This window comes from Physeter macrocephalus, chromosome 7 (genome assembly GCF_002837175.3).
Source record: "Physeter macrocephalus isolate SW-GA chromosome 7, ASM283717v5, whole genome shotgun sequence".
NCBI lineage: Eukaryota > Metazoa > Chordata > Mammalia > Artiodactyla > Physeteridae > Physeter > Physeter macrocephalus.
Window position 1 is genome coordinate 35,526,096 of NC_041220.1, and position 18,015 is coordinate 35,544,110.

Genomic DNA, 18,015 nt, shown 5'->3' on the forward strand with positions numbered 1-18,015 from the left:
CGGAGCGCAGGCTCCGGACGCGCAGGCTCAGCGGCCATGGCTCACGGGCCCAGCCGCTCCGCGGCATGTGGGATCCTCCCGGACCGGGGCACGAACCCGCGTCCCCTGCATCAACAGGCGGACTCTCAACCACTGCGCCACCAGGGAAGCCCCGAAGTATCTTTCATCTTGGCTTTTCAGACTGTTTGCAAAAATCAATCAGCCTATGACATGTTTCTGACGGAACAAAACTTACCAACTCTCTGTATGTAACAGCTGCCACCATCGCATGCTCCTTGTCCCTGGTTCTTCTCTGGTCGTGTTCCTTGGTTAAAAGAAGGTAGATGTTCTCTCGTAGCAAATGCAGTTAATAAAAATGCAAGCAGGGCTTCCCTGGTGGTGCAGTGGTTGAGAGTCCGCCTGCCGATGCAGGGGACACGGGTTCGTGCTCCGGTCCGGGAAGATCCCACATGCCGCGGAGCGGCTGGGCCCGTGAGCCATGGCCGCTGAGCCTGCGCGTCCGGAGCCTGTGCTCCGCAACGAGAGAGGCCACAGCAGTGAGAGGCCCGCATGCTGCAAAAAAAAAAAAAAAAAAAAATGCAAGCAAAACTAGACTAGGAAGGCTACCTACACATACATTTGTCATTAAATCTTTAACTGATCCCTCTGGCTTCTGGCATAAGAGCCTGTGCTTATTTTTGTGTGTTTATCCTGACCATTTCGATAAGCACATTTCTACTCCCATTGAGAGTCAAATTTTTGACACTTTTTAGTCTGGAAGAATCAGTTACCTTTGAGCTTATCTGAAACATCTAAATATAAATAACATCATATTTTTCACTCCTTGATATTGTACAGAAGATTATATTAATAGATTGGCTGATTCTAATGAGCTTGATGGATTTAGTAGGGAAAATACCAACCTGAACTTTAGATGTTCCATCAAAGGACGTTTCTAATTCAAAAGGAAGGCGGGGTCCTCTGAGTAGAACATGGTTTGGGCAATTTGTGCATCACTCCTGGTGCCCCTTGTTCCACCCTGTTGGTGCCGTTTCCCTGGCAGCAGTGCGCACGCTTGAAGAGGACTCCTGTTTGCAGGGCCGGCTCTCCCCACGGCCTCTCCCCCAGTGTGTGAGTGCGCCCCCTGGACGAAGCCTCTACCAGATCTCCATGAAGTCACAGCATTCCTTGTCTGAGGGTGTTGATGGTGGGGCAGTGGGGTGTCTGTTCATCCATTTCTGTCCTGACACTGTTTAGGGCTCAGGCGACAAAACTCTCGTGAAAGGGTGAAATTATGGAGTGAGTCTAGCTGGGTTTTTTTCTTGTTTCATGTGTCCTTTAGGCCTGAGGACGGTATTTGACATAGGCTGACTTTACACAAACTTAAAATCAGACTTGTTTGAGGGACTTGTTCCTCCAGAAGTGCGTCTTCTGTGGTCCAGTGCGTCCATCAGACATCTGGGTAGATGTGCCTGCAGAATGCAAGGGCTGTGGCCTTGTGAGCGGATGGATGGGAAGGCCTTTTGCTGCATCAGAGCTCTTTGAAGGGCGTGGACCAGCCATGTAGGGCCAGGGTGGGTCAGAGGATTCGACTTGGTGCTCCTGGATCCTCTTGTCCAGTACATGCTGTTTAATGCCTGTAGCTGAGCCTAGATGACCATATAATATCTAATAACACTTCAGCAAGTGTGAGTAAATTTAATAAGGGAGCCCACAAACATAGGGTTTGCTTGTATCATTGTAGATGGCAAACCCGCCCCGAACCTTTCCTTCCTGTACAGATGACTGGTATGCTTATGATGCTTTAAATGAAAACCAATCTCTCACTTCAAGAATTTTTTTAAAACTGCTCTTTAGCTGACTTGTCAGCCTGTTAAGCAGTATCAGGGTGATTGCTGGTCAGATCACATACGATTTGATGAAAGAACGTTGGCTTTCCACCATGTTCATACCAGCAAATTCAAAGGTGCTAATTTGCAGCCCTGTATTTCTCTCCAGAATTAATCTGTCAGCAGGAGGTTCCGCACAGGGAAATCCATTCACTGACATGTATTTGGTTCTGACTGTTTTCTGTTTACATCACTATTCTAGGAAAATATCAAAGAGGTTAAATTAAAAAGTAAACAAGTGGCCTGCCTTCAATTTACAATTTAAACATTTTAAAGAATTGAGAATTTTTAAAGTAAGAAAGGACTGAGAAATTTAGGGGAAGCAAATTGTAGTTTGAAGGTAAGATATGGAGTCTTTTGGTCATATTGAGGGTTCAGGGTTCCTTTGTCAGAATTTGAAGGAAAGCATTGTAGTAAGCTGGCAGATGGTGACAGGCAGGGGGTCACAGGGTGTAAAGAACACTCAAGAATGAGAAAACCAAAAATGTAAGAACCTTCCAAGTTTTCACTTCCAACTTTGAGCATCACTTCTTTTCTTATTTTGAAAAGGATTTCACTTTGTGTTTCCATCTTAAGATCCTTTCTAGAATCTGAAGAAAACAGCTTCAGCCTTGCGAGCTGAACTGATGGCCTCTCGGGAACTTCCACTCACTCAGTTGAAACGAGTCAGTGTCTGTGCCACATTCTAGCCATTTCTCCCAAAGTACACAGACGTTCTTAGAACCAGGTCTGATGACAAGACTGCCTTTGGGAAAGGGGACTGGGGAGGTGGCCTTTCTCCCGAGAGTGCCTGAAATGGCATCCCGAACCCGCCAGAACTGCTGGAGGCGCCTGAAAGCACTGTGCCTTCTCTTATTCTGAGACAGTTTTTTTTTTCTGAGGGTAACTTCTTGTGTGAGAACGAAATCTTCCAGGCTGTATATTAATGGCTCTGGCTACGTGCTCACCGTTGTTGTTGTGGAGAAACAAAGTGTTTTCTGAATAACAGAAAATGTGTCACCCCTTTCCTGCTCTTTCTCCTGCCTCCTCCTGAGAGGCCTGTAGTAAATCATAAATTAAAATTGCCGATAGAAATGCAGTCTCTTGACAGATTCTTCAGGGCTCTGTTTCACACACTTGTTTTTTGGCATCAGCCTGTCAAACAATCGTGAAACAGCGACGCCTTCCAAGCATGTGTTACACGGTCCAGAGTCTCTTGATGTTCTGACAACAGCAGGGCTTTATGTGTCATGTAAGTGATCTTTTGAAATTTGTCTCTTTTCAAAATGTTTATAACTGTTATTTTTTCATTATATGATCAAAATAATACAGACTTAGAATTAGGGCTAGAGGCAAATTGCTTCTGGCCTCAGGAATAGTTAGCAAATTTTTCGTTGTTTCTGCTTATAATGTAAAGGATAATGAACTTTTAAATTTAATAATACCCTAAAACCTTGAAATTAATAGCCCATAAAAGTTTTCACTGAATTAGATAGATACCTCCAAAATTTCTGAAATACCAATATTTGCAGAAATTCAAAAAATAGTCTCATTTGCACAGATACTGATAACTGGAAATGAAGATCTAGTGGTTTACTCAAAATATATCATACAATTAGATTTGATTCAGTAGAATCCAAGCAGGACTCTGGCCCATTAACTCGTTCCTGTTCTTGTATTTGTTTTGTTACCTTTGTGGCTCAAATACTCCTACTCCGTGAGATAAATGGCAGAAAAGCGTATAATTCCGTGAGTAAGCACCCTTAGTAGGATGCCATGGGATGGCTCCATTTTTTTAAATGAAGTTTATGCTCACGGTATTTCTGAATTCTTGAACATTGTCGTGATAGAATTTCTGAAAGGCTGAATTTGAATTCATTTTATTGTTGGTCCTAATTCTTGGCCCCCACAATAGGCATTAGTAATTTTCAGAGAGGCTGTGCTTTATCCCTTTTTAGGGGGTAGTTTAGTGTTGGATATTAAATTTGGATCCTTCCTAAGAAACTTCGATGACTAATACTTTTAGTGCTATTCTTGGCCTGAAGAAAACTTGAGGAAAACCATTTTCTCATGAATTAAGACCCTAGGAGAGTCACAGCCCATTTTTGGAGGAGAATATCTATATTCTGTTCATACCGATGGCTTCCGGAATCCGAAGTGATGTCTTTGTTTGTGATGTCTTTTTCTGTTTGGACCCTGTCTCCCTTGCTCTTGGCTCTTTCCCGGCTCATTCGCGGTCCTGGATGGTTTCCTCTGTGGGCGTCTCACGCCCAATCTATGTTGCAGAGGAATTTATGCTTCCCCAGCATTTTTATAACTACATAATATTTACATAATTTTCCGTTAACAAAATAAAAGAATGCTTACATTTTAAGCATCATGGTTGAAATGTATGCATCTTGCTTTGAGTGAGCTTGATTTGTAGCTTCAGGATTACAGGGTCTGGAGGGCGTTTGACCCCTCCTGTCGTTTGGGTTGAGAGCCTCGTGCAGCCCCAGGCCCCTCAGCAGGGCCGGATGGGAGCCGGCAACCTGCTCTGCTGTGATGTATTTGCACCGTGGGCATCTACACCTTCTCAGATGGCCAAGGTGTCGTGAGGGATTTTCGGTTAAAGAAAAAAGGGGAAGGTATTGAAATCCTTTCTGATTCATATTAGAACACTGAGCCCAGTTATGGTGGGGTTGAAGTCTATTTGACCATATGTCAAAGTCAAGGATAGAAGAAGAAATACACTTAGGAATGAAGTCACTTGAAAAAACAAAGGAAAGGTCACGTTTCAGATGTGGTTCCTGCCGGTGGAGACCTTGCCAGTGTGATTGTCTCACACTTGGTTCTCACCCCGCAGGTGCTGTTCCCAGGGCAGGTGGGCGTTTCCTGCAGGAGAAGGCCCTGCCCTCCAGCTGTTCATGTGTCTATTGGTGGTGACCCTTATATTTCTGTCTGTTCTGGTTGCATCTTCATAACAGTCAGGGTAGGCAGAGGAAGTGGTATTGTCATTTCATAAATAAGGAAACTGGAGCTCAGGGAGCTTAAGAGACTTACTTCTGATCAGTAAAACTAATTAGTGTCTGAGTCATGACCAGAACCCAAGATCTTACCTCCCTCTCTCCCTCCCCTAACTTAAAAAAAATTGTGGTAAAGTATATAGAACCTAAAAGTTACCATTGTAAATTGTAAGGCTCAGTGGCATTAAGTACATTCAAATCATTGTACAACCATCACTGTCATCCATTTCCAGAACTTTTTCATCATCCCAAACAGAAACTCCGTACCCATTAAGCAATAATCACCCGTACTCCGTCCCCCCACCCCCTGGGAGCCACCATTCTACTTTTCATCTCGATGAATTTGATGACTCTAGGTCCCTCAGACAAATAGGTTCACACAATATTTGTCTTGTGACTGGCTTATTTCACTCAGTATAATGTCTTCAAGGTTCATCCATGTTGTGTCATGTGTCAGAACTTCATTCCTTTTTTTCCTCATCTTAACCATTTTTGTGTGTACAGTTCAGTAATGCTAATTATATTCACATTGTAGCGCAGTGAGTCATTCCTTTTTAAGGCTAATGGTGTTCCATGGTATTTACCACATTTTGTTTATCCATCCATTCGTCCATGCACATTTGGGTTGTTTCTGCCTTTTGACTTTCATGAATAATGCCGCTATGAATAATGGTGTGCCCCTGCTCTTTCTTCCCATGACCTCTTTTAACGACTGTTTGTAAAACTCTTAATATAAGTACATTTTCACCTGTAAGCAAAATACATTTCTAGAGCATTGTGGATGTCAAAACAGTCCTTAAGTCTAAATCTCATTAAATCAAATGAGATTGTTTGGTGTAGGAAGAAGATTTAACTATGTGGAATGTGAATGGAAATAATTAGCTAGAAATTGAATCATTTTTATTTATTCAAGGAAATAACCAGCAAGTGCCTGTCAAGAATGAAGTAGACAATTGTGAAACTTTGAAAAAGGTTGACACAAAGTCTTCTTCAGAAAAGAAGATTCACAAAGCGTCTAAAGAAGACGTATGTTCTGACAAGCAGGACGTACCTTCAGTCGAGGTCTGTATTCCTTTTTTTCTTGCCTGTTAGAACAAAACCTAAGTTTAGGACTTAGAGTGCAAATATCTATGTAATAACTGTACATCTGTATTTCATACTTCTCAAAGAGGGTAGTTATGTATTTGAATCCACATTGATAATTGGTGAGGTTCATGTATTCAGAAAGTTTATTTATCTTCTAATTATACAGGAGACACTAAAACAATTTTTGGTGATATCAGATAGCTTTTATTTTCAAGAGAAGCTGCTCTTAAACAAATGGGTTAACTCCTGGGTAAAGATGGTGGAGTAGAAGCAGGTCACATATCTTGCCTCTCCAGTTGTTACCCAACATCCATTTTTAGGGCAAAATCTTGCTGAGTTAGAAGCATTATCCAGGATCCACCCGAGAGGGATGCCTTTCTAGCTTCAGTGCATGGGCCCTGGTGTGACAGAATCCCAGAAGAGAGGGCAAAGCTTGTGCACTGACCCAGCCAGCTCTTTCCCTTCCCACTGTGTAGGCCACTGCAAAGTGTCTAGAAAGCAGAACCCAGCCCTGTATCTCATAGGAACTAAAGTTCCCAGATAAAGGTGGGAAAGGGATTTCGGAGAATTTATCTGCTTCACAGCAGGACAGAGCTATCTGTGTATTAGCACAAGCACAGTGAAAAAAATAGCATTGCAACTGTTCAAATATACTATAGTAAAAAATGAAGGAAAGGAGTAGAACGTACAGAAGACAGACCAAGATCCCAATCTAGATGAAAACATATCCAGAGACCTGAAGGGAACTCTGAAAATACTTTACACTGTAGATTATGAATTCAATAAAATTCTAGCTTTTAAAGGCAAATTAATATACTACGATGAGGTTGGAAGAGATGTTGTAAAGCTAAGTCAGTAACTGTAGACAGTACATTACCTATTCAGTGGCCGAAAATTGACTTATTGACCCGAAGGAAAGGCTTTGAGATAATCAGAGTGAATGTGGAGGAAAAGGTTTAAGAGATTGTAGATTTTGGAAAAAAGATGACGATAGATAAGGGGACAAAGACAAAAACAGTCCAACATCAGAATAATGATTGTCTCAGTAAATGGCCCAACAGTGGATCAGAAAAGTATTCAGAGATGTAATAGAAGAAAAATTTCCCAATGTGAGTGAAAAACTGAATTTAAAGATCCAAAGGCACACTGTGTACACCAGGAAAAGCTGATGTGTGATATTGGACATAGGCACATCCTGGTTAAGGTGTTGAACTTAAAGCGTAAAGAATTGTGCGGAAAAGGCAGGAAAATCAAGAAAGACACACCTAGGCTTGCCTCAGACTTTGTAGAAACATCTAATGTCTGAGAACAGTGGAACAGTATCTTCGAGAGAATGAAAATGTGAACACGAACATTATGTCCAGTGAAGCTGGCACTCAGGTACGAAAGCAACAGACATTCATCTGTAAACTCAAATGAACTTGGGAGCCTTCCTTGAAAAATGAAGTTAGTAAAATTTAGCCAACCAGGATAGAAGTTTGAGGAAGCTGTGTTAAAGGTCTTTTGAGGTTTCTGTCCATTTTATATCCAGAACTTTGGTTAAACAGCGGGCAGTTATGGTTGCAAAGCAGATTGCAAATATTAAAACTTTAACAAAACAAAAATAGTAATAAAATCTGCAAAAACGGGGTGGGACTGAAAGGTAAGTGAAAGTAAGTTTTAATTTTATCTTTCTTGGTGGCTAGCCAACCCTGTGCAAAACTGAAACATGTAGTTTAAAAGGGTGAAAACCTACGAAAATATCTTTCACCATCTTTTTCTTAACCTTAGAGAGATCCTTAGGCAATTAATTTATCATGTGGAGAAGAAGCAATTATTGAAAGTTGGCGTCCCTTTGGTTCCACTTCATTTTCTTCTAAGTTCAAATAAAACTGAGCCTTAAATTTGTATTTAAAAATAATGCATGGTCCTGGTGTTCTAAATTTCTCCCATCATCTGTCTTCCCATCCTTATGTATGTATAGGTTCTTAAAAAGACACACTAAAGTATAAGGTTTGCCAAATAATCAGTGGGAGAACCTGCTTATTTCTGAGTGATGGGATTTTGCATGATTTTTTTTTCCTTCTTTATGCTACTCAATTTTTGCTTAAACTCTACAAAAAGCATGCATTTTTCATTTAAGTAAATGGAATGAGAGTGATACCAAATAAGAAAATCGCAGACATTCCAAACCAGGAATTTGTGGTCTGTCGAGAAAGACATTTCCATGTAGTCAAGTGCTAAAGTCAGTGCATAGTAGAGGGGATTGCAGAGATGGGAATGTCAGCTTAGCTTGCAGGGGCCATGGGAAGCCCCGAGGAGGAAGGAACTTGTGCAGGGGGAGTGTAGAGAAGCAGAGGAGGGGAGGGGTCAGCCGGCACCACCGGGTCTCGTGGCATGGTTCGGAGCAGTGAGGGAGTCGTCTGACCGAGAAGGAGCTCAGTCAGGAGGGGAAGGAAGGGGAGGGCAGAGGCAGAGTCCTGCCAGCTTGCCAAGGCCCTCACATGCCAACTCTAAAGAGTTTAGACTTTTTAGTCCCTGGATCTCAGTTGGAGACACATGAAGTAAGTGAGCGCAAGTACACTAGGAAGGGAAGGTTGCCTGCTCAGGAATTTCAGGATCAAAATTTTTTTTTTTTTTTTTTTTTTTTTTTTGCGGTACGCGGGCCTCTCACTGCTGTGGCCTCTCCCGTTGCGGAGCACAGGCTCCGGACGCGCAGGCTCAGCGGCCACGGCTCACGGGCCCAGCCGCTCCGCGGCATGTGGGATCTTCCCGGACCGGGGCACGAACCCGTGTCCCCTGCATCGGCAGGCGGACTCTCAACCACTGTGTATCCCCTGCATCGGCAGGCGGACCCTCAACTACTGCGCCACCAGGGAAGCCCAGGATCAAATTTTTAAAAGCACCGTGGTCCAAACAAAAAAGTCTTTTTGGAGGATTTGGCCTGAGGGTGGCCAGTTTGGGGACCCTGCTGCAAATCATGGAATGCTATCGAAGGGTTCTGAACCGTGCAGGGGGTGGGGGGTAGAGGAGGGTGTACAAGAAATGGAAAACAACCTGTGGGCTGCGATCTTCTTGAAGGTCGTAATTGAGTATCTTTCAATTCAGTTTCATGGAGATGGGCAGGGTACCTGTTATAAAGAGCCAGTGTGGTGGTTTAGCGAGTGCTTGAATGAATGTGTGAATAATGCATTTCTGAAGAATCAGTCCCGTCGTTTTGGAGGCTGGGTTGGGGAGGGCAGAAATGGATACCAGCTCTCTTCTCACCAGGAGGCTGCTCCTCTGCTGGGAGGTGTGATGTAATCAAGACTCTGTTTGGGCAGGAGCAGGGGTAAAGGATGGGAAGAGGAGGCAGGAGACAGTGTAGAAGAAAGAGCAGCAGGACTTCTTAGCACCTGATTGCATAAAGGGGAGGAGCTGGCTTTGCCTGCAGAGCCATTTGCAAAAAACAACTCCAAGGTTTTAAGTCTGGGTAACTAAAAGATGGGGAATTGGGGCTTCATTTGTACGTTTGTCAGGGCTGTGTTGCCTCGTGGTTAGCAGCATGGACTTTGCAGCTGGTGTGAGCCCAGCTCGACACTTACTCTGTAACATTTGGCGAGTTACTCAACATCTCAGTTTCCTCATCTGAAAAGTGAGAGTAATAATAGTATCTCTGCCTCATAGGTTCGTGAGGACTGGAGGAGTGAATATAACAAGTGGTTAGAATAGCAGCACTTGTGAAGCACTGCCCAGTAGTAAGAATCAAAGAGGTTACAGGTGTGACGGTGGTCATTGCCGACAGAGGGGGTTGGCTGGACTTGGACATGGCAGAGCCTGGTAGATGGGAGATACCGAGCCAGAGCTGCCATGGCGAGGCCGGCCTGGGCCTGGGACTTGGGAGTTGTCCCCGTGGAGTTTAGAATTGAAGGGTGACATGAGTTCTCTGAAGTGTGCACGGAGACCAGCGGCCCGAGTCTGCTTGATGGAGCAGGTATAGTGACGGAGGGCAGGCACGCCGGCCGGGCCGTGGAGACAGGGCATGCAATCAGGAGTGGAAGTCAAGTCATTGGATCTGGGGGAGGAGAGACTGGACGCATTGGGAACGGGTACGTCTGTGCTGCCCTGCAATGAAGTGGAAGCCGAAGCTGAGCGGTGCCGACCCCTCCCACACGTGTCCTGGGAGGAGAGGTGGGAACTGATCACTGCAGGGCCCTAGGTGCAGGGCTGTCTGGAGGGGACCCTGAGGTCAGGCTGGGGATGCTGCACCGTCTTCCGCATGTGTGGGTGCCGTGCCCCCACCTCACATGCCCCTCAGCCCCGAAGTCTCCCCTGGCTCCCGTCCAGACTTGCCCTCTGTGCCGGTGCCCTCGGCCGTGTCTTCACACCAGGTTGAGGAGGGCACGGGCCGTGTCTTGATCCCTGTCTGTGGCACTCAGACACTTCTTGGCCTTGGTCCCAGGGCTTGGGTAGGTTCCTCCTTGCCTTCCTGGTCTGTGATCCTGGGCAGGACAGACGTCTGCTCTGGGTGCAGGCAGCGGGCTTGGCTGCAGGGAGGCTGCGGCGGGGCCGAGGGTCTGGGGCTTGGGCTGTGCTTGGGACTCCGAGGGTCCTTGTAGTCACCTGGGCAGGATGGGGGCGGAGCTGTGTGTGGGCTTTCCTCTCTGCTGGCTCTGGGGCCCACTCTCAGTTTTGTAGGCTCTTCTTTAAACCACCTTGAGTGTACTTTCCATTTCATTGTTCATTTGGAGAAAATCATTCTCAATAAACACATTCCCAAGTGCAGTGCTCAGTGTTTGTTTTTCTTGTACGTTCTTGGAGCCTGACTTTGCAGCTTAGAAAATTGTACAGATCCGTCTATAGCACATGGGGAACATTCCTCCAGATTTATTGGCAAAGGAGGTTGAAGCCCAGATTTGGGAGCCACAAACTAAATTTTAATCCCAGCCCTGGCTGTTTATTTTCTTGTAAGCAGATCTTTTATTTTTCCCCCTTAGAAAAGGAATTCGTGATTATTACAGAAGCATAAAGAAGGGAGGACAAGATCTGTCCAAAAGGGACTACTTTTTGCATTTTTCTGTATTCTCTTCCTTCTCTATGCAAGTGTTTTAAAACTTGGGATAATTATTATGGTGTATATGGAGCTTTGTTATAATGTCGTAATTCTGAATTTTCTCATGTTAGAAATTAATGGGAAACTTTGTTTTCAGTGGTTGCATAACATTCCATCATTTAACTGTGCCGTAATCCAAACCATTCCCCTGCAGTTGGACATTAAAGTTGTTTGCAACTTTTTATTTTCATAATAGCATGATGAACTAAGTCTGGCCTGTATATCTGCTACATCCTTGCTATAGGTTTCTAAAAATAGAATTAGAGTGTCAACTGTCAGGGCCCCTGGTGTGTGCCGCCAGCTCGCTCTCCGGAAGCAGGGTCCCTGTTTCCCCTCACGCATGGTGCGCGACAGCCATTGTGTTACTCTGGTCTCAGCAGCACCGTTTTTTGGCCAAATCTTGGTCAGTGGGATAGGTAAGTGATTGTGTTTTGTTTCTCATCTCAGTTTGCCTCCCTTACTAGGAAAAAGTAAGTATTTTCCTTCATTTTTTGTAAAATTGTGAAAAACACAAGCAAAAAGTCATTCATCCAAGATCCTACCACCGGCATTTTAAAAAAATATATGTTTTTTCTAAGTTAAGAAGTGAATGTCTAACCTGGTTTCTCTTGCCCTGCTGAGAGACACACGTGGTACCACACGCGGCTTCCCTAGCCTATCCTCGTGTTTGCAGGCATAAACACGCAGTGTCAACGCACTTGTGTTTTTAAAGCCAAAATGGAAAGATGAGGTAATTGGTCTCTCCTAAAAACATACTTTAAGTATTTTGGAGGAACTCGTCATGTTTTTGGCCTTCTCTATTTCTTTTGTGAATTTGCATTTCATGTCCTTTACCCACTTTTCTGTTGAGTGTTAGTGTTTTTTTCTTGTTTTCTATGAGAACGTAGGTGAAGGTATTAGCTCTTTGTCTATCAAATAGTATCACAGATTTTTTTCTTAGTTTGCCCTTTCCCTCTTCTTTTTATTCGCTTTGACTTATGTACAGTGGCTTTAAGAATGCCTTTGTGCAGTCAATCTGTGATTTCTCTTTGATTTCCTCCTTTTCTTTTACTATTAAAGCTTAGGAAATCTTATTTCCCCACCCTGCGGCCAGTTAAATTGTCCCTCATTCAGGGAGATCGGAGAACTTAGTTCAAATAATTCAGCAATGATGATGATAATAGCGAAGTCTTAGGTGAACTGCTTACTACTGTCAGGTACTGTAATCCTCACAACAGCCTTTTGGAAGACCTGGGAAACCGAGGCAAAGAGAGGCTAAGTCACTTGCCCAAGATGAGTCAGCTTGTCACATGGAGTGAGGTTCAGACCAGGCGGTTTGGCCTCAGAGACTGGTCTTAATTTCAGGTCTGCGTGGACCCTTTCCGATCCCGGCTAGTCCTGCTTCCTCGCATGTGGCACCTCCCCACCAGAAAACAAAGGGCCGATTGCCCCTGTCTTCTTCCTCCCATTTCCTGACAAGCCTGTTGCTTTGGCTCTCAGGTTGCTTTCCCCTCTGCCCCACCTACGGCATCCGCTGTGGGCCTGTCCTCCCCCAGCCGACCCCGGCCCCATGCCTCTGCACTGCCCAGTGCTTCTCTCTCGGTCTCTCTTTGTGTCACACACACACACCCCTCTTCTCCAGCCCTCCTGTGTGTGCTGTGGACCCTGCTTCTCCAGCACTCCATCCACACCTCCTCATCCAGCATGTCCCCCGTGCTCCTGAAACTCACTCTCTGATACTCACAGTAGGTGGCGATGCTTCTGACCACCAAGTCCCCGCTGGGTGTAGCCCTCCAGTGCCTCCCTTCTCGTGGCCTGTTATGCCATTCTAACCAGGTTGTGCTGAGAAGGCAGCCACGTCCAGAGTGACTCCTGCCCAGATCACCCTTCCTGGCTCCACTTGGGGCTGGTCCTTTATTTGTGGGTGACCCTGGAGGGACAGAAAGGTTCAGGTACTGGCTGTGTTGAAAAGCCTTTCTTGGCGCTTAAGTGGACAGAGTGAGGCAGGGGAGGGGCAGACGCTCCCCCCACTCCCCCCCAGCAAAAGTTGGAAATTCACAGAGAGCAATACTTGAATAAATGTGGTTTGTATTTAATGTTTAACATTGGATCGCATCTGATCAGACGTCTTTAACGGGTCTATTTAGCATCAAACTTAAATGATTAGCATACGGTCCTGTAGGATAGGACTTTGTATGTTTAACTTACCATGTTTTAAAAATGCCTTCAGAATGAGAAAAAAGGTCATACATATTGGGAGAGAAAATAAAGAGTGTAAAGAAGAAAACAAAAAATACCATAATCCCACCACATGTACACTTAAAATATCATTTTATTTCTAGTGTTCGTTTATTGTAGTGAGCATATTGCTTTGACGGAAACATGAGGCTTTCAGTACCCCAGACATGTAATGTGCAGGCATCTAAAACCTTTTATTTTTCTTCTGCTTTAAAGGGGCAGCATGGTGGAAGGAAGAAAAGGAGAAAGTATTAGTAGACATCAGAGATATGAGCTACTTAAAAAGGGAATCCCCCTCCCCTTGGGCCTGTTAGTAGACCATGCCTAACATTTAAAAGAGGAAAAAAAACAAATTAAAAAAATTTTATTTATATGTATATATATGTATGCATACATATTATATGTAATATATTTATGTCTCATACTAAATTAAGTTTTTCAGAACCACAGTAAAAAAACATCAAGCGTATTCTTAGCATTATTTACTTGAAAAGCTTAAAGTAGTTTGGAGCATTCTCTGGAGTTTAGCCTGTTCTCCTAAAGTTCATCTATAAACAAATAAAAACATAAATACACAAATTACTCCTCAGTTGAGTTTTTACACGATTTTTCTTCAGTAGTAATTCATGCGAATTGCACATACCAAATAAACAGGTGAAGGTCGGAGGATTTATTGCTGCTGAGGTTAACGGCAAGCTGACCATAAATTACTAACAGATGTTTTTCCTTTTTAGCCCCTTAGACATTTTATAGGCGACAATTTTTTTTCTCTTTTTGCAGAGGCTGAGGGGAGGTAGAGAAAGAAGGGAAATGAAAACAGACGAGAGATTGAGAAATGTCTGTCTGTTTTCACTAGTGCTGGAATGTTCTGAATTCAGATGAAGTTGGTCTTCAAAAGTTAAAAGAAAAAACCATACACAGGTTTTATTTGTGTTAGTAAGTTGAAACCCTTACTAAAAGTTTTCTTTTTCCTCTTTAGCAGGAAGATCCTTATAGGAAAAAGAAGCTTCAGGAGAAAAAAGAAGGAAACTTACAAAATTTAAATTGGAATAAAAATCGAGCATGTAGAAAAAACAAGAAAAGGGGTGCTGCCCAGGTCTTGAGGTGTGTGATTTTTATAGTCCCTTTAAACTTTTCATCTATTATTTACTCTATATAAATTTTACATTTAGCTATTATGTTTCCATCTTATTTTTGTTACGTTGGATACAGATAATATGAGAGTGTAGATGTTTGTGTTTTGAGATAAAGATATATTCTTAAAAGTAACATATCTTCTGGTTATGTTTTTATTTATTTTGTTGAAAACCCCTTAAGATGAGCAAAATTTTACTTAATAAAATGTAAAAAGCTTTAGCAGGTTTTAGGGAGAAAGCATAGCCATGCCTCCATACCAGGGGCGTTGGTGGAGCAGGTGGTAGAGGACCCCTGGGCACAGGCAGGCCCACGGTCCCAGCTTGACCCTGACCGTCTGGGGTCCCGATAATGCAAGAGAATAGTCCCCACGCATAGAATCTTTGCCCCGATCGATCGTCCAGCAGAAGGTAGGTTCTTCCGCTGTGGGAAGTGAGCTGCAGATAGATACTGCGAGGTTTGCCTGAAGCCCCAGAGCTGGTCGGGGGCAGAGCCAGACATGACCCCAGGCAGTCAGGCAGCCTCCTTGGGAAACCTTGCTTCTTTTCTAACCTGTAAAATGAAGGTGCTGACGTGTTTTCGTGCAGATCCCATATGTCTGGGTTCCCAGAAGTAGCTCTCCAAGCCTAATTTTACATAAATTCTGCAGCTCGAGAGTTTTTTCCCACCAGGTCAGTAGCGCGTCCGTTCTGACGCCACATACGGAGTGCCTCTGGCAGACCCATGCCCCTGCGCCCTCCGCCCTGGTCCCTGGGGAGCCTCTCAGGTGGCCCTCGTGCTGACGAGCTCCCTGATTCCTGTCCCGGGTGGGCTTCCCGAGTGGGCTTGGGAGCCTGTTTCCTCCCACCTTGCCCCTCCATCCCCACCGCTCCGGCTTTTCTTCCTTTGAGTGCTGGCATCTGAGGATTTCTCTTTCTTGTGAGCTTAGCTAGGTACTTAAACGTGTTGCTGCCAGATTTGTTCTCTAGCAGTTCCAGATTTGCGTGGGGAAGGGACCCCACCCTGCTGTGGCGGTTGTTCCTGTGGTTGGGAGGGAACTGTGGCAGAACCGCCCACGTGGTGGCCAGGACCCCCGCACGGGGCCACGTAACACGCTGCTCACGGTGTCTGCCCCCTTTGCGATCAGGAGCTCGGACCCTGGGATTCAGCCCTGTAACACGTGCCCCCCGCTTCCCCGAATGTCCTGTTCCGCAGGAGGAGGGCCAGGCGACCCCAGGGGGCCTTCAAGCTCTAGTTCTGTGTCCTGCAATCAGCAAAATGCAAATAGGAAAAAAGGAAAGATACGCATTATTAGATTATTGATGGGTAATTATTAAATTATTAAATGCTACTTACTAATGGGTAATTATTCTTACTTAGGCTAAATTATTTGAAAGCTGCAATGTGGTCTCCTATAGAAAGGAAAGTCACACCTTGTATTTTCATAAAAATTTGATGGACTTATGTGGTCACTTTAAAGTGGCATGTTTTTCTGATGTGGACATATAGAAAGATATAAAATTAGGGTGGAATTTGGCCCGTTAAATGTTACAATATATTTTTGAAAGCAGATTTCTGACACGCTAAAGAAACAAATGACGTGGTTAAAGAATAACTTTCAAGTAGCTTGTAGGTAATCAGAATGTTTTGAGAACATGATGCTTACATAGGTGGTGGCTGTTGGATTGTCTGTTGCCAATCTGTCTGTATACTCTTTACTCTGAGTGGTCACAAACCACTGAGACCATCAGCTTCATCTCACGCCTGTCCTCCTACAGATGTGACATGAGGTACGGAAGTTGGACTGTGTGAAATAATCACCTAGGTCTTCACGTAGCGTTCTCTGACACACTTCCGTGTCTCCATTTACAAAGCTGTATTACAGGTTTTCCCTCAAGTTCATGGTCTAGTTAGAGAGATGTACGTGTTGGACTGTGAACTCCTTGGGGGAAGAACTTCATTCTTCTTTGTAGACGCCACACCTTTCCTAACAGTACGTGGCTTATGGTCGTCACTCCACAAATGTTTGCTAAATGAGTGAATGAGAAAAGATTTCCGTTAACGCTCAGACCTTCCCCCAGACGCCAAGGAGCAGGTTCATCTACTGAGAGTCATGTTTTACCCGAAAACCAAGGAAGACATACAGAGAGTCGTGGGTTCTTGTCCTGCACCTGGCACTTAGCAGCTGACCCTGGGGGACTCCTTTAACCTGTGGAGTTTTACTCCTCTCACTGTAAAATATGAAGAGATTAAATGAGCTCCAACTTAATTCTCGTTCTAAAACAGCAAAATCTTGTTCTTCCTAATCTCTCTCCCTTACTTATCGTCTTCTCCCAGCAGACCCAGAGAGAAGAGGGCTCAAGTTGTCCCAGATTCACATTTTCACCTCTGCTAAGTCTCAAGGAAAGCAGGTATGTGTGTATGCACGATAAAATGCAGACATGATTTTTTTGTGGCTCTTCCAGGCCTTCGGAACAGAGTGAATTAAAGCTGGTGTGCAGTGAATTTGAAAGGTCTGAGCTGAGCAGTGACATCGACTTAAGGAGCTGGTGTATCCAGGAAAACCCTGGGGAAGCCTGTAAGACAGATGCTGGCATTGGAAGCAGCTTACCTGCCTCGCAGGGAGAGGCAGGTATGGAACCGCATGGAGCTTCAAAACAGGGCTTCCGTCGGGATTGTTGTTGATTGTTGTTTCCTCGGGGAAGTGCCCGGCGTGGGAGATTATCACTTCACTCAAGCCTCAATGGAAAGCTGTCCAGATGAGGCAGTAGGCTGCGCTTCTTCTGAGCCTGGGCAGGCCCCTAGTGTTGCCCCTCCTACCTCCCACTCCTCTAAAATCTGGCCATTCTCGACTGTGTCATGCAGACGGCTGAACAACAGTGGGTGCTTGCTCAAGACAGGACTCCCTTGGTGAAAGAGGGGGGTAGGGGAAAGCCAGGGGAGAACAGTGGCCGTTCTCACACCCCTGCGCCAGGTGGCTCCTGCAGAGCCAGGCTGCTGCTCTGCCGAGGGCTGCCGGCCAGTGACCTGGGGGCACCAGGGCTGGGTCCAGGGTGGGGTGGAGGGTGGCAGGAGAGGAAAGTACCTGGCGGGGGGGCTGTGGGACACAGACACGCACGTTCCCAGACACGTGTGCATTGTTTCTTGGTCTTCCTGGAGGTTCTTCCCACCCACACGTAAACAATACTCTGAAACTCTCGGTGGATGTTGAAAAACACTTCTTATTGGAGTCTAGTTGATTTACAATGTTGTGTTAGTTTCAGGTGTACAGCAGCGTGAATCAGTCATACGTATATCTTGGTGGACATTTTTAATACAAGAGAGAGAAACTACCTACACGTCTCCAGTCCGAGAGAGTAGCCTTGATTTTCTTGAGAGAAGTACTTGTTATTTCCAGAACCACTTTTAGGTCGAGATTATCACTGGTGTTGACTCTCTCAGGCTGGACCACGTTCACTGTCCGGCCCCCGGCAGAGCCTGTGGGGCCCATGGCTCAGCCCCGCGGCTTCCTCAGGGCCCGTCGTCAGTTTCAGGAAGCATCTTCCTTCTCGCTGGATGAACAGAGGCTCGCAGATCCTGAAGCTGAGCCTTGCCTGGCCTCTCTCCTTTTTTTTTTTTTTTTTTTTTTTTTGCGGTATGCGGGCCTCTCACCGTTGTGGCCTCTCCCGCTGCGGAG

The 18,015-nt window shown here is 45.0% G+C and overlaps 1 protein-coding gene across 9 annotated transcripts in view; it reads left to right on the plus strand.

The window, feature by feature from the left end:
- Positions 1-18,015, plus strand: part of TMEM131L (transmembrane 131 like) — a 162,842-nt gene that overhangs the window by 130,884 nt on the left and 13,943 nt on the right. For 8 of the 9 annotated variants that reach the window (XM_028491800.2, XM_024126617.3, XM_028491799.2 and 5 more), the window contains 3 exons: positions 5,766-5,914; positions 14,206-14,330; positions 16,805-16,971. In XM_028491800.2, the coding sequence (XP_028347601.1) occupies positions 5,766-5,914; positions 14,206-14,330; positions 16,805-16,971 (441 nt within the window). The remainder of the gene's footprint in view (positions 1-5,765; positions 5,915-14,205; positions 14,331-16,804; positions 16,972-18,015) is intronic. The other variant, XM_028491796.2, reaches the window with a different exon arrangement.